Source organism: Micropterus dolomieu, linkage group LG14, assembly GCF_021292245.1.
Source record: "Micropterus dolomieu isolate WLL.071019.BEF.003 ecotype Adirondacks linkage group LG14, ASM2129224v1, whole genome shotgun sequence".
Classification (NCBI taxonomy): Eukaryota; Metazoa; Chordata; class Actinopteri; order Centrarchiformes; family Centrarchidae; genus Micropterus; species Micropterus dolomieu.
The window spans coordinates 25,010,226-25,025,520 of NC_060163.1; the positions used below are offsets into that span (position 1 = coordinate 25,010,226).

Consider the following 15,295-nt stretch of genomic DNA (forward strand, 5'->3'; position numbering starts at 1 on the left):
GCAGACATCCTGCAACTCTGTCGTCATGGAGAAGGAGGGTTTTATCGAGACTGTGGACAAGCTTACATCAGAGATAAAGCATGAGGAGATCTGCACAGATGCTAATGCCCAGATCACAGCCCTTATGAGTAAGTTGTAGGAATGTCATGATACCAGAAATTTCGTAGTCTGTACCGATAGCCGTGATATTCCATGATTCTCTATACCAAATTTAATACCACGTTAAAAAACAACAAAATAATAATATATGTGAGTGAAATGGTCACAACTTTGTAGAATAAAAACTAGAAGACGTTTTGTCCCTCATCCAACATTGTGATTCCATACGTGTCTGGAGTATCAGAGAAGGCCAGGAGGATTTTCAACAAACACAACATCCCTGTGTTTTTTAAACCCAAGAACACACTAAGACAGATACTGTTCCACCCCAAAGACCGCACCCACTAAAACAAGAAAACCAATCTAGTGTATGCGATCCAGTGCAGTGAGGAATGCACTGAACTGTACACTGGGGGAACTAAACAACCACTACACAAACGCATGGCTCAACACAGAAGAGCTAACTCCTCAGGTCAAGACTCAGCAGTTTACTTACATCTGAAGGACAGAGGACACTCGTTTGGGGACCACCAGGTGCACATTTTAGAAACAGAAGATAGATGGTTTGAAAGAGGTGTCAAGGAAGCCATCTACACCCGGGTTGAGAAGCCAGCGCTGAACAACTTCCCAGGAAACTGAACAAGCCTTTCCACTTGCCCTCAGGTGAAGATACCAACGATGGTCGTTGAGACATGGCCACGGGTGGCTCTAACGACCATGACGACTGTCGTTACCACAGCCTGGAGCACCAACGAACCAGCGGTATCAACGATCCTAGCTAACGATCCCACAGAGGTTAAATAGCTGAGTTTCCCTACCAGTCAGTCAGAACTGAAGAAGTCTCTTGGATGAGGGACGAAACGTCTACTAGTTTTTATTCTACAAAGTCCAGATGCCCTTGACCTCCACCTTCGTTGGACAGCTATGACCTGGATGACAGAGAACCTTCACAGACAAAATGAGCAGACTGCAGTGCACACAGAGACTAGAGAGTCACACACACAAAGAACACTTTTTTGTTTAAATAAATTGCATCTTACTGCGGTTATGCAATAACACAAGGAGGCATCGCAATTGTAATTAGATGAAACGAGCAATCCTAGTTGGAAAGATGATTGAAATATTAATAATTATTATATTTATTAATATAACTGCTTCCCCACTTCACAGACCCATATGAAGGCAGATACAAGGATCTTGGAATTCATCACAGTCTGGACATGTGGCATGGTGCCAAGAACCTGGTCAAAAGAATAGCAGCTGTAAGTTGAATAAGTGGCTCATGTTATTGTCTACAGTATGTATTCATCATACAGTGACATCGGGGGTATTTAACTATGTGTCATTGCTGGCTGAGAGTCTGTACATTTTTAATTCCAATCAAAGACAACACAAGTTGATTTCACTGCTTGGCCCCTCCTCTCTGGCTGAAGGTGTGTTAATCATTGAAATCATCTGGTGTTGGGATGAAAATCTGCTTACTCTCAGCCCTCCATGGAATATGGTTTAATATCAGTGTCCTATTTTATTCTGTATGTTTTTGTTCCGCTTCTGAGTTCAAGTTCATTCATTTGAATATGTTGGACTTTTTATAGTGCTATTCTGTCTTCCACAGGCACTATGGGTTGGCATCACTCACCATGTCTGTGACATTCACACCTGGACTAACGGAAGGTATCAACATGGGCACCTGGAAGAAACACATGGAAAGCTGTGGATCCAGAAAGACACCAGTTGCCACAAAGCTTCAGTGGACATCGTTCTCAATAAGCGCTGGCTGAAGGATGTGCATAAATACCTGCGCTTTTGCAGGTAAAGTGTGGCTACATGTTTCACACAGATGTAAATAATAATTTGTGCTTATTTTCCAATTCTAAATAAATATATTTTTTTCAATCAGATCATCTGCAGACCTAGAGGCTTTCCAGAATCATATATTGATGTATGTCAGCAAGCGCTTCACCTTCAGTCCCCCAGTTTATGAGGCAAGAGTTCTGCTTGCTGCTCTGGACTATAACTTCCACCAGAACCGACCAACAATGAAAACAGCAGAAGGCAAAGAGATGTAAGTTTTACACTTGAAATATTTCCATTTACATCAATGTATTGAATGAACGTTATTACTTACATTTGCAGTCAAGGTAATGAGTTGTTATGATGAGTTGTTGACTAACTGATATTGAATGGTTGGAATTTATGTAATTACAGTTTCAGAAGGCTGTACAAGAAAAACAGCAGAAGACACAGGTTATATGCCCTGAAATCTGAAAAAACCTACACAAACATCGCTGATCTGCAAGCAAGGATTGTAAAGAGGAGAATCACAAGTGGAGAGGGGATGCCTAGAAGGAAGACAGGTAAAACTTTCTTTTCCTCTAGGCCCTAGGGGTGGTGGTGGCGGCGCAATGGATAAAATGCACGCCTTTGGTGTGAGAAACCCGGGTTCATGTCCAATGTGACACACTGTGCACAATGTGTCCCTGAGCAAGACACTTAGCCCCTAGTTGCTCCAGAGGCGTGCGACCTCTGACATATATAGCAATTGTACGTCGCTTTATGATTATTATTGTTATTATTATAGGCCCGAAGTTGATGGTCACTTGATGTCATCCTGCTGTCATCATCAGATCATACAGTGCTTATACAGTATATCACAAATGTGAGTAAGCCCCTCATATTTGTAAATATTTTGTGCCCGAGCATGAAACATGCCAGGACCCTATTGGAACTTAAGGAATTTTTTTTTCTTCTGCAAAGTAATCTCAATTTTGGGGGCCTAAACATGCTCAAAAACTCACAAAGCTTTATACACACGCCAAACGGGGCAAAAAACTTTATGGGTTGTGCGCATGGGGTTTGCAAAATTGCTCGCATGCACCCCCTACTGAGCAGCCACCAGACAAAGTATTATTATCAATGTAATAACTTCAGTGTACATGCACCAAATTTGACATGTATAATAAGAGTCCCGCCCTGAACACATCCACATGCCATTATTCAGTCAAAGTCATAACACTACCTGCTGGCAACAGGAAATAACATGTTTTGCGCTAGGATTTGCCACTCCTAGCAGGTTGGCCATTTCAACTTCATAACTGACCCAGAAAACCCTGAACACATTGATAAAGCCATGTTGTTAAACTTCTGAGTTTGCAGCTAACAGTGTGGTGGTGGCGTGCCGGGGAAGTTAAATGCTTTGCCATGAACCAGGAAGTTGTTATAACTTGAATGTACATGATCAAATCATTACCAAATTGTACAGCTTTGATAAAAGTCCCGCCCTAAACTCACATACATGCTAAAATTCACTAATAGTCATAGCGCCACCTGCTGGCAACAGGAAATAACCTTTAACGAAGCAGCCCCCATAGCATGTTTGACACACTCCATACTTTAACTTCCTCCAGGAGCATTAGTCCGACTGACTTCAGATTTTGGCTGTCTAGTCTAATCCCATTGGAGATTAAGAGTTGTAGAAACGGTGAGTTTTTGTGGAACGGCGTGCATGTTCCACGAAACTGTACATGCTTCATAATGGTCACGCTCCGAAAGCATCTACATGCCATTATTCAGTTATAATTGTAGCGCCACCTACTGGCAACTGGAAATAAACTCTGTCTGACGCTCATTGTGACATTATCCGCCGATAGATAGATTAAATTTCTATGCGGACGATACTCAGTTGTACCTCCCGCCTACTGCACTCAGTCTGCTGCGTTCCCTCCGGGCCTGCCTCGCTGATATAAAAGACTGGATGTCAATAAACTTTCTACAACTCAATTCAAACAAAACAGAAATCTCCATAATTGGACCCCAGCACATTACTAAACATATTATGCCCTCTATCCGTCACTTGTCTACTCACATTACGCCTGTTGCCAGAAATCTCGGTGTTCTCGGTGTAGTAATCTCTGCTTTGAACTTTATTGCAAGTGATATGTAATCTCATTATAACAATGTTATCGCACATTAAATATTTTCCTCTTACAGTGCAGGCCTGCCTCATGCCCACTGAGTCTTTTCTTACCAAATAACCGTAATCAAATAATAGTAAAGTATCGATAGTGGTATCGATAAAGACTTGGATCGTTAAGCAGTCTCAATAATGGTATCAATATCAAAAAAAACAAAACAACGATCACCATCCCTAGATGTGACGCTGAGCATGTGCACTCAACTTCTTTGGTTCACCATGGCAAGGCCTGTTTTGAGTGGAACCTGTCCTGCTGAACCGCTGGATGGTCTTGGCCACCTTGCTGCAGCATAGTTTCAGGGTCTTGGCATTCTTCTTATTGCCTAGGCCATCTTTATGTAGGGCAACCTTTTTTTTTCAGATCCAGAGAGAGTTCTTTACCATGAGGTGCCATATTGACCTTCCAGTGACCAGTATGAGGGAGTGTGAGAGCGATAACACCAAATTTAACACACCTGCTCCCCTTTCACACCTGAGACCTTGTAACACTAACAAGTCACATGACACTGGGAAGGGAAAATGGCTAATTGGGCCCAATGTGGACATTTTCACTTAGGTGTGTACTCTCTTTTGTTGCAGTGGTTTTAGACATTAATAGCTGTGTGATGTGTTATTTTTAGGGGACAGCAAATTTACACTACAAGCTGTACACTCACTACTTTACATTGTAGCAAAGTATCATTTCTTCAGTGTCACATGAAAAGATATAATCAAATATTTACAAAACTGAGGGGTGTATTCACTTTTGTGAGATACTGCGTCGTCCTAGAGGGCTGTTAAAATCAACACAGTCGGTCATTTAATTTGAAAGACTGGATGAGAATAAAGGTACAAATTTTTAAGCAAATGATGTTGTGCACTATCACCATGATTACATGTTACATTGCATGTCTTGATCTGTATCCTAATATTTGTTAAAGGAACTCCATCTTCCGCATTATAGATTAGTTTTTATTTTCCATTTATTTTTATTAGTTTCCTGGACAATTTTTTGGTTATGTGTTTCAGTGTTGCCTGCAGATGTCCAGCAGCTGTTGGTGATTAAAGAAGAGGTTCCCTCTGAGTGGAGCCCCAGTCTGGACCAGGAGGACCCAGAGCCCCTACACATAAAAGAAGAACAGGAGGAACTCTGGACCAATCAGGAGGGAGAGCAGCTTAATGGGCTGGAGGTGGCTGATATCACCAGGTTCCCATTCACTGCTGTTACTGTGAAGAGTGAAGATGAGGAAGAGAAACCTCAGTCTCCACAGCTTCATCAAAGCCAAACTGAGGACCACAGAGAGGCAGAGCCTTCAGCCAGCAGCTCAGCTACACAGATAAAAACAGAAACTGATGGAGGATCAGAACCTGCTGGGAACCTTGATCCAGATAGTCATTTACAACCAGATACTGATGAAAAAGCTTCAGAAACTGAAGTCAGTGATAATGACTGGCAAGAACCTTTGTCAGATTCTGAAGCTGAAAGTGAAGACGGTGACAATGGTTGGAAGAAGACCAGAGCACCTGAGTCAGGTGTAAATGCTCTGAAATATAAGGAAGCTCCTGTAAGTGATGCAGGATGTAATGCTGGGAAAAGATCATTTAGCTGCTTTGAATGTGGTAAACAATATCACCTCAAGGGGTCTCTTCAGAGACACATGAAGTGTCATTCAGGAAAAAGGTCCTCCAGCCGTCTGGTTAATAAGAAATGTTTCAGAGTGAAGGAAAATGTAGATTCACAGATGAGAGTCCACACAGGAGAGAAACGATTTGGCTGTGATGTTTGTGGGAAGAGATTTACACTCCTGGGAAATCTTAACACACACATGAGAGTCCACACAGGAGAGAAACCATTTGGCTGTGATCTTTGTGGGAAGAGATTTACACAACAGGGAACTCTTATTAAACACATGAGAGTCCACACAGGAGAGAAACCATTTGGCTGTGATGTTTGTGGGAAGAGATTTACACAACAGGGACATCTTAAGAAACACATGAGAGGGCACACAGGAGAGAGACTATTTGGCTGTGATGTTTGTAGAATGAGATTTAAAGAACAGGGAAATCTTAAGAAACACATGAGAATCCACACAGGAGAGAAGCTATTTGGTTGTGATGTTTGTGGGACGAGATTTACGGAACAGGGAAATCTTAAGAGACACATGAGAGTCCACACAGGAGAGAAACCATTTGGTTGTGATGTGTGTGGGACAAAATTTACACAACAGGGAACTCTTAAGAAACACATGAGGGTGCACACAGGAGAGAAACCATTTGGCTGTGATGTTTGTGGTAAAAGATTTAGCCATCGGGCACATCTTAAGACACACAGGAGAGTCCACACAGGAGAGAAACCATTTGGCTGTGATGTTTGTGGTAAAAGATTTAACCATCGGGCACATCTTAAGACACACAGGAGAGTCCACACAGGAGAGAAACCATTTGGCTGTGATGTTTGTGGTAAACGATTTAGCCATCGGGCACATCTTAAGACACACAGTAGAGTCCACACAGGAGAGAAACCATTTGGTTGTGATGTTTGTGGTAAAAGATTTATCCAGCACACACATCTTAAAATTCATACGAGGGTACACACAGGCGAAAAACCATTTAGCTGTGAGCTTTGTGGGAAGAGATTTACAGAACAGAGAATTCTGAAGAGACACATGAGAGTCCACACAGGAGAGAAACCATTTGGCTGTGATGTTTGTCGGAAGAGATTTACAGCACATGGAAGTCTGAAGAGACACATGAGAGTCCACACAGGATAGAAGTTGTTCACTAAGCATGTTGTTAAGAACCACAGCAGTTTTCCTTGTCTTTTAGTGTTTTGTTGTATTTAGTTTCTCTTGTGTTTATTTTAAAATATGTATGTAAAAGTCTTTAAATGCTGTTTACTGCATACCGAAGACACCTACATAGACAGAATTTTCCAAATGTTCCCTTTATCGAAGTTGTTTATTAAGGAGTGGGAAGGGAACAAATGATAATCTTTAGGATATTAACGTCAGTGGCATGGATGTGATGGAGGGAACAAATGATAATCTTTAGGATATTAACGTCAGTGGCATGGATGTGATGGAGGGAACAAATGATAATCTTTAGGATATTAACGTCAGTGGCATGGATGTGATGGAGGGAACAAAAAAGAAACCAAAGACACTGCAAATCAGGGTAAATAATGCATATTTTGTGTAAAGTCTAATCAGTATGTTGAAAATGCAAACTAAGTGATCCAGTCATTTGAAATACTGGATCAAGTATTTGTGACCCACTTGAAAAGACCCCTTCAAACTGTCAACTACTAACTGAACTGGCTCACGGAAAGTCCATATCACCTGCACTCTGCTGGAGCTGGAGGACGTCAGCGCACAGCACACAGTAGACACAGCGGCCACTACTGCGGGAACTGGTCCACAATGATTGCCCACGCCTCACCGTCAGCCTCTCCAGTACTGCCCGCGGCTTACCATACCACACCACAGAACAGCAACACAACGCAGACAAAATCTGATTCTCCCTTTCCACCTCTGGGGGCTTATTTCCTGCAGCTGATTAGCAACAACCAGTCTGCCATAATATTGTCAACTCCCTGCTTGTGCTTGATGGCAGTATTGTAGTTCTGGGCCAGGACTGCCCAGCGCATCAGGCATTTGGCTCAGAAACACAAGCGGGTTATGGTCGGTGTACACAGTGACCAACTGGGAACTAGACCCAACAGTCGAGTAGTTTAGTTGGTGCTTTTTCAACTTTGCTGAAAAGAATCAAACAGGCCGACCTATCCCTCCGTCACCCTCTTGTAACAGCACCATCCCAGCTCCAATAGCACTGGCATCTAACTCCAGCTGAAAAGGCAGAGTGAAGTTGGGGCCGCTAACACAGGGCCACTGTGAACGAGAGATTTGGCCAATTGAAAGGCATTTTCACATTCCTCGGTCCAAACTAATGGATCCACAGGACTACATAACTTGGTCAGGGGAGCAACTATATCTGAAAGGTTTGGGTAAAAACAGCGATAATAGCCCACCATGCCTAGAAAACGTCTAAGCTCTCGCCTAATGGTAGGAGCTGAAAATGACACAATAGCCTCAACCTTAGCGTCTACAGGTAGAACCTGTCCCTTACCAACCTGTTTCCCAAGGTATGTGACCGTGGCTTTTCTGAATTCACACTTTGCTCGGTTTAGTGCGAGGGAAGCATCGGCTAAGAGTGTGAGAACCATTTTTAAACTAGACATGTGACTCCCCCAGTCATACCTCGTACATCACCACATCCAAATAAACACAGCAGTTTGGTAAGTCGCCGAAGATATGGCAAATTAGGCGCTGAAAGGTGGCAGGCACGTTAATACCAAACGGCATCACAGTGTATTGTTTAAACGCATCTGGAGTGACGAAGGCTGAAATGTCAGAGGCGTAGTTTATGCTTAGTTAAGGGGACCTGCCAATACCCTTTTAGCAAATCTAATTCAGTGATAAACAAAGTAGAACCCACTCTATCGACCAGGTCACCTGTGGGCGGCAGGGGAAAAGAATCACTTACTCCAAGGGGAACTCCAAGGGCTGTAACTGGGCTTAGCAAAACCATGCTCGACTAGGTAACTGACTTCCTTCTTCATAAGCTCCGTTTTCTGTTGCCACATTACAGGACAAACACACGTCAGTTTTTCTTTCAGAATCCTAACAACTCCTGTTTAGAGTCTCTGACGACAAAAAGAGCAAAAGCCACCCCTTCATCTGAATCTTTAACGTTTTGTACTTCAGAATGCCCTTGGGCCATAATGGAGCAGGTGGCACAGGCTGGTTTGGCTTGCCTAACATCTCACAAATGTGGCAAGTTTTGCAGTAGTGCACTATGCTAGATTTTAAACCATGCCAGAAAAAACTGCTGAAGCACTTGATGATAGGTCTTTCCAACCCGTAAGTCCCCAAAAATGTTCATGTGCCAAGGACAGTATATGTTGTCGTCAGTCGGTGCCACTACCTGATAAGTCTCACTCCACTCATCATCCAACCCTTTTTCTGCACTATCTAGCCGAAGCACTAACTGGGAGTGTATTTAACTTGTGATTGCTGAAATTGTAATTTATTTTCTATTGTAAGTTGTAGGGCTGACCCCTAATAGTCAAAGATACGATGCTTCGATGGGCAGAGCCTGAAGCTTTGCAGCGAAACAAGGATCACGCCATTTTGGCGATATGGGGGTACTCAACGTCTGATTTTACATAGAACTACCAGTTTTCTCCCACTAACTTAATATACAGCCTATTACAATATACATTTCAATGTTTAATGCTGTAAATGAGCATGTAAAAAGAAAAAAACTTTCAATAAATGTTTTTAAAGTGCGTGAATAAATCCAAAATTATAACCCTAACCCTGGTTTGTCAGTGCACGTGTGTATGCGTAGTGTGTATGTGTAGTGGCAGTGGAGGAACACTTCACCGGTGTTGTGCCGAGTTGTCCGCACCTCGTGGGACCTTTGGATAATTTATCAACGTTGATGAACCACAAAAAGAACATATCGTTTTTAAATAGCTGTCTGCTTGAAATAGACCTTCGAGGAACCGCAACGTGCATGCAATTGTCGGCATGCACGCTAAGCGAGAAAGAGAGAGAAAAGGGTCTTTATAAAGCGTCAGTTTAGCTGGAAATTTACAGTGTAAGTTGAATGAAAAGAAACTGCAGCTCTGTAGCTTCTCAAGATTAAAGCGGAGCCACCATGTGTTACCTCCTACCCCAGTCGACTATAGGCAAGACTTGACGATTCTGATTCGACTATGTAAATCCTTAGTCGGGGACAGCCCTAGTAATTTGATTAGTTATTCGTATTATTGACCATAGTCTTTTCAGGCACTTCCACTTACCAATTATCTAATTCCAATAAATTAGTAATTCTTTTGGAACCACGTCTCTGTCTTACTTCAGTAAACCTGTGAAGCTTTTGTATAATTGGGGGTTAGTCAAGGTAGAAATAAAACATTTCCTGGGGTGGAAGTCCCCAGGTAGTGCTGTCGGATAGTTGGATTCCTTGCCTAAGGGGGCTAAACAAGTTCTTAAAGGTGCTACCATTCCGAATGTTACGGATGGCAGATCTAGTCAACTAGTCAGTGACACAGGGAGCCTGGTTTGTGTTAATTTCAAGTGCCTATTGCACCACACCCCAGGCAGTTCCTGAGATTCGACTTTTGAGGACAGGCATACCTATTGACGGTGATGCCGTTTGGGCTCTCACTAGCCCCTCATATATTTACGAGGTGTGTGGCGGCCGCCCTTCCCCCAATGCAAACCGCAAGTTTGATGATCTTGCCCTACGTGGACGATTGGCTAATTGTTTCCTTGACTGCAGAGCAGGCAGTCAGAGACGCAGGTATGCTCTTTGGCCATGTGAACCGGCTGGGCCTTATGGTGAATAACACAAAGAGCAATTTTACACACAGTCAGAGGGTTAATTACCTGGGTATGACACTCGACTAATGAGAGCCTTCCTTTCTCCAAAGAGGGTGCAGGATATTCGGCAACTTCTAGATTGCTTTCAGAGGGTCGAGGTGTTGAAATACGGTCTTTTTCTCAAGCTGCTGGGCATGCTGACAGTAGTGTCAATGGTCATCTCTCTGGGTCTTCTGTCTTTGTGTCCCATTCAAATCTGGGTCAACGGACTGTGTTTGGATCTCAAGTGGCACATGGTCCAACCTGTGTTGCCTGACCTTGGAGCCCTGGTGGAGACAGCAACGTTATTGGGGCACGAGCATGAAACATGCAAGGTCCCCATTGAAACTGAAGGGATTATTTTATTTTTGGGGCCCGAGAACGAACCATGCGAGGTCCATATAGAAAGTGATGGGATTTTTCCCCCCCCTCAAAGTAACCTCAGTTTTGGGGGCCTAAACATAATCAAAAACTCACCAAACTTTGCACATAATTCAGGCAGGGCGAAAAACTTGGTATTTTATGGGTTTCGCGCATGGGCATGGCAAAATGGCTCGCTAGTGCCCCCTACAGAGCAGTCCCCAGACAAAGTTTCACCTACTTGTACAAAATTTCTGTGGTACGTGTATCATGTCCAGACAAGCCTGTTGGAGCCATTGCCTAAACCCAAAAGGATTTATGGCGATTTACACACTTTGTACTTTAACAAACTCCTCCTAGCGAACTGGAGTCGACCAGTTTGCCCGTGGCATGTCGTCAAAAATCGATGATTTGCCATGATACAGGAAGTTGTTATAACTTCAGTGTACATGCTCAAATCTGCAACAAATTTGATATGTATAATAAGAGTCCCGCCCTGAACACATTCACATGCCAATATTCACTCAAACTCATAGCGTCACCTGCTGGCAACAGGCAATGACATGTTTTATGCTGTAATGTACTACTCCTAGCAGGTTGGACATTTCAACTTCAAAGTTGTCCCAGATAACCCTTAACACATTGATGAGGCCACGTTGTAAAACTAGTGAATTTTGGCTATGGCTTTGCAGGGGTGTGGCGCAAAGTGCCATGCTTTGCCACAACACAGAAAGTTTTTGTAACTTGACTATACATGTTCAGATCTGTACCAAATTTTACACGTTTAATAAGAGTCCCGCCCTGAACACATACACCCATGGTCATAGCACCAATAACCTTTAACGAAGCAGCCCCCCTGCCACGTTTTACCTACATGTATGAAATTTCTGTGACACATGTATTATGTCCAGACATACCAAAAAGCCTCTTGGAGCGATGTCCTAAACCCAACAGGAAGTCGGACATTTTGAATTTTATGTTCATTTTTTAATGATTTACACACTCCGTACTTTAATGAACTCCTCCTAGGGATTTAGTCCGACTTCACTTTGCTGTGCAGTCAAAACCCATTGACGTTTAAAAGTTGTACAAACTTTAGAGTTTTCGTGGAATGGCGTGCCTGTGGCGTGGCGTCCAAAATCGATGATTTGCCATAAAACAGGAAGTACTTGTAACTTCAAAGAGCTATTTCGGACAAGCACGACCAGGCTCCTATCTAAATGAATGGGGAGAGAGCCAGAACTGCACTTATACAAGTCACCGGGACAAACTACATGAATAGAATCAGCATTAAAAAGTTTGACAACTTTGCCCCAAAATAAGGTTTAAAAAGTGATTTTCCCAACCATTATACTTCTGCTACACTTGTACGCATGCGCAGTAGAAGTAACTCAGGCCCTTACGTCAGTGGAACCACACGATTGGCTGAAATATGTTTCTTGCTTTGGCTGTTAAAAAAGCAGACGATTGGCTTTCTAGCGGGAGGGGCGGGATAACCGCCATCTTTACCATTATGGGCTTTCCCCACAGAGTTGTATTAGGGATGTGATTGAGTGGCATGTCTCCTCTAAATTGTCTCTGCTTCAGTCTACTTGCTCATATCTACACCAAACTTGTTTGATAAGAGTCCCGCCCCGAACACATCTACAAGCCAAAATTCATGCGTAGTCACAGCGCCATCTACTGGCAACAGGAAGTGACTATGTTTATGCTATGATGAACCACTTCTTGCAGGTTGGCTATATCTACTTCAAAACTATCTTAGAAAACTCTTAACTCTTTGATGATGTCATGTTGTAAAGCACGTGAGTTTACCTTAAACACTGTATCCTTGAGGGGGTGGCAAAGTTCCATGCTTCGCCATGAAACAGGAAGTCGTTGTAATTTAACTGTACATGCTCAAATCTGAACCAAACTTAGCGTGCTTGATAATTGTCCCGCCCCGAACACATCTACACTCCAATATCCACTTGTAGTCGTAGTGCAAAGTGCTCTGCAGCGCCACAAATGGGACACAGGAAGTGAAGCATAACACCTTTGTGCAGTGTCCGCAGCACGTAGCAAACTTACATCCGCACGGGCAGAGCTCTAGAATCTGCAATGCAGCCGCCTCACACACCGACGTGCTACACGTGAGGGAAAAGGGACAAGTATGACTGGAAAGCAGTTAGGCTTTATTAAAATCTAAACCTTTATTAATCAAAAAATAAATACTCTGATTAAAACTATGTTAAGCACAAAAACACAGGTTGGCTAAAAATGACCCCATAAAACAGACACTAGCTGCCATGCAGTAAATATAACGACGAGCAGACATGGTAACCCAGTGCTACGGGAGTTCACAGTCAATGGGCATGTTCATCACACACGTAGGATGAGCACTAAACCAGACCAGAACAAAACAAGGAAAAGAAAACCACCAAGGCAGTGACTCACTACATGCAACTCAAACAAAACAAAACACAACTCTATACAGTTGTTGCATTTATATTATTTTTAAACAATTGTATAAGATAACATAATAGAACACATGTCCAAACCCCAACAGCTATGTGGCTGATCCCTACTTGGGTCTCCCCGACTAAGTTAGCCTAAGTTTTCCCCAAAGTTAAATGGGCTCTCCTTGTAACAGCGGCCCAACAACTGCTACTCTCAGTACAGACGCCACTCCGACCCCGGTGGTCCACCACCTGCTACACTATGGCCAGACGCCGCTCTGATCCGGTCTCTCCTGACCAGGGGCGTTTCCACGCTTTCGAAACACTGGGGACTTAGCCCAGCCCAGAATTCTTTCATGTTTATACCTGGTTTCACCCTTGGGTCTGCCCCCATTTGAACCATTGGAACAGACAGAGTTGAGGTGGTTGTCTGCTAAGACAGCATTTCTGCTTGCTGTCATCAGCAAAACAAGTGGGAGAACTGCAGGCCCTATCAGTGAGCCCGAGGTGCCTGCATTGTGTAGCGAGGCGGATTGTTGGGTTCTCGCTCACGAATGTGAATTTTTAGGACATGCAATATTAACCAAACTACGCCACCTGGGGAATTTCACCCCAAGAATACACTATATTGCAAAAAGTTTAAGGTCGCCTGCCTTTACATACACATAAAGGTTAATGACATCCTATTCCTAATCCGTAGGGTTTAATATGGAGTTGGCGCACCCTTTGCAGCTTACAGCTTCAACTCTTATGCGAAGGCTGTCTACAAGATTTAGGAGTGTGTTCAACAAGACAAGACAGCACTGACCTATCGATTGTGTGAGACAGCAAAGCTAACGTTACTCAAACAAAGCAACCTCCGTGTCAGTTTTTATTCGTTTCAAATCTCTGAGGTTTATCTATTATTGAAAGCCTCACCGATGTTAACATAGGTCTTCCCCTTGTCTGGACTACTCCTCAGACCTTTTCCTTTATCGCGGTTTCTCAGCCATTATCACAGCTAGAGTCCCAGGTCAAATGTACTGGTGTTTGTTTACGTTATGTGACTTTCTCTCTCCCACTGCTTTGTGGACAACAGCCACCGCTTCCTGTTATGCACTGGAATATATCCAGTGAAAAGACATCAGAGACATTTAGAATCAATGTTAAAAATTCTGTGAACTGCAAGATGAAAACAATCTGTCATTTGTTTTATCACTGTATAGTAGAATATTTGGTTGGATGTTCACCATTATAAAAGAAGGAAAACTTCAATTTCAGGATAAAGACATTCTTATATGTTTTGAAAGTAATGAAAAGGAAAAGAAATATTTTTTGTACAGTCAGTTTTATTACTGGGAGAATTCCACATGCACAAAAAGGCCGACTCCAAATCATATTTTGGAAATTATTACCAATAATTGAGTCAATATAGCATCAAAGACATTAAGAATATTAAGACAATAGCTACTAATTATGTGCTTGATAGATTTTTTATGAACTGATAATACAGTATTTTGAATTTGTTTCAATCTCTTGAATTTCTTGTAGTCTGTTCTTTAACATTTCTTCCGATGCGTTCCGCCTCTTTTGCGCTCCACACGGACTGTTTACCTGCATGCAACCAAAGCCCGCTGCAACGTGATTGGTCAATACTCCCCGGACTACAGGCGGAAACCGGAACCTTCCTCTCCTGCAGACCCTGCATCCATGTGCAGATGGTAGAAAACAGACGGAGGAGAAGAAAGAAGATGAGATGAGTTTGAAGTGTTTGCTGGCTAACCGAGAAGCCAACATTTTGACAAATGGAGGATCGTACGTGTTATTTAGCAGAAGAAAAAGCGACGGAGCGAAAAGAGGAAGAAGTGAAACTAAATGTGGACAGACGACGGCAGAAAACAATGATCAACATCGGTGCGGCCTTCCCCAAATGGAAATCTCTGATGAGGGACAAATGTTTTCAGAGTGACGCCGAAGTTGCCTGTTTTCTGCTGCACAGGTAATTTAGCCCGATCTAAACGCAACGTGTTGTTTGGTAG

The 15,295-nt window shown here is 42.9% G+C and overlaps 2 protein-coding genes across 2 annotated transcripts in view; both read left to right on the forward strand.

The window, feature by feature from the left end:
* Positions 1-9,291, forward strand: part of LOC123982841 — a 35,986-nt gene extending 26,695 nt beyond the window's left edge. Inside the window, exons 6-11 of the mRNA XM_046068731.1 lie at positions 7-128; positions 1,270-1,361; positions 1,715-1,911; positions 2,000-2,164; positions 2,308-2,456; positions 5,081-9,291. Coding sequence (XP_045924687.1) covers positions 7-128; positions 1,270-1,361; positions 1,715-1,911; positions 2,000-2,164; positions 2,308-2,456; positions 5,081-6,822 — 2,467 coding nt within the window. The 3' untranslated portion in view covers positions 6,823-9,291. The remainder of the gene's footprint in view (positions 1-6; positions 129-1,269; positions 1,362-1,714; positions 1,912-1,999; positions 2,165-2,307; positions 2,457-5,080) is intronic.
* LOC123982842 overlaps positions 1-15,295 on the forward strand; it is a 47,711-nt gene that overhangs the window by 4,543 nt on the left and 27,873 nt on the right. The gene's annotated exons all lie outside the window — the stretch shown is intronic.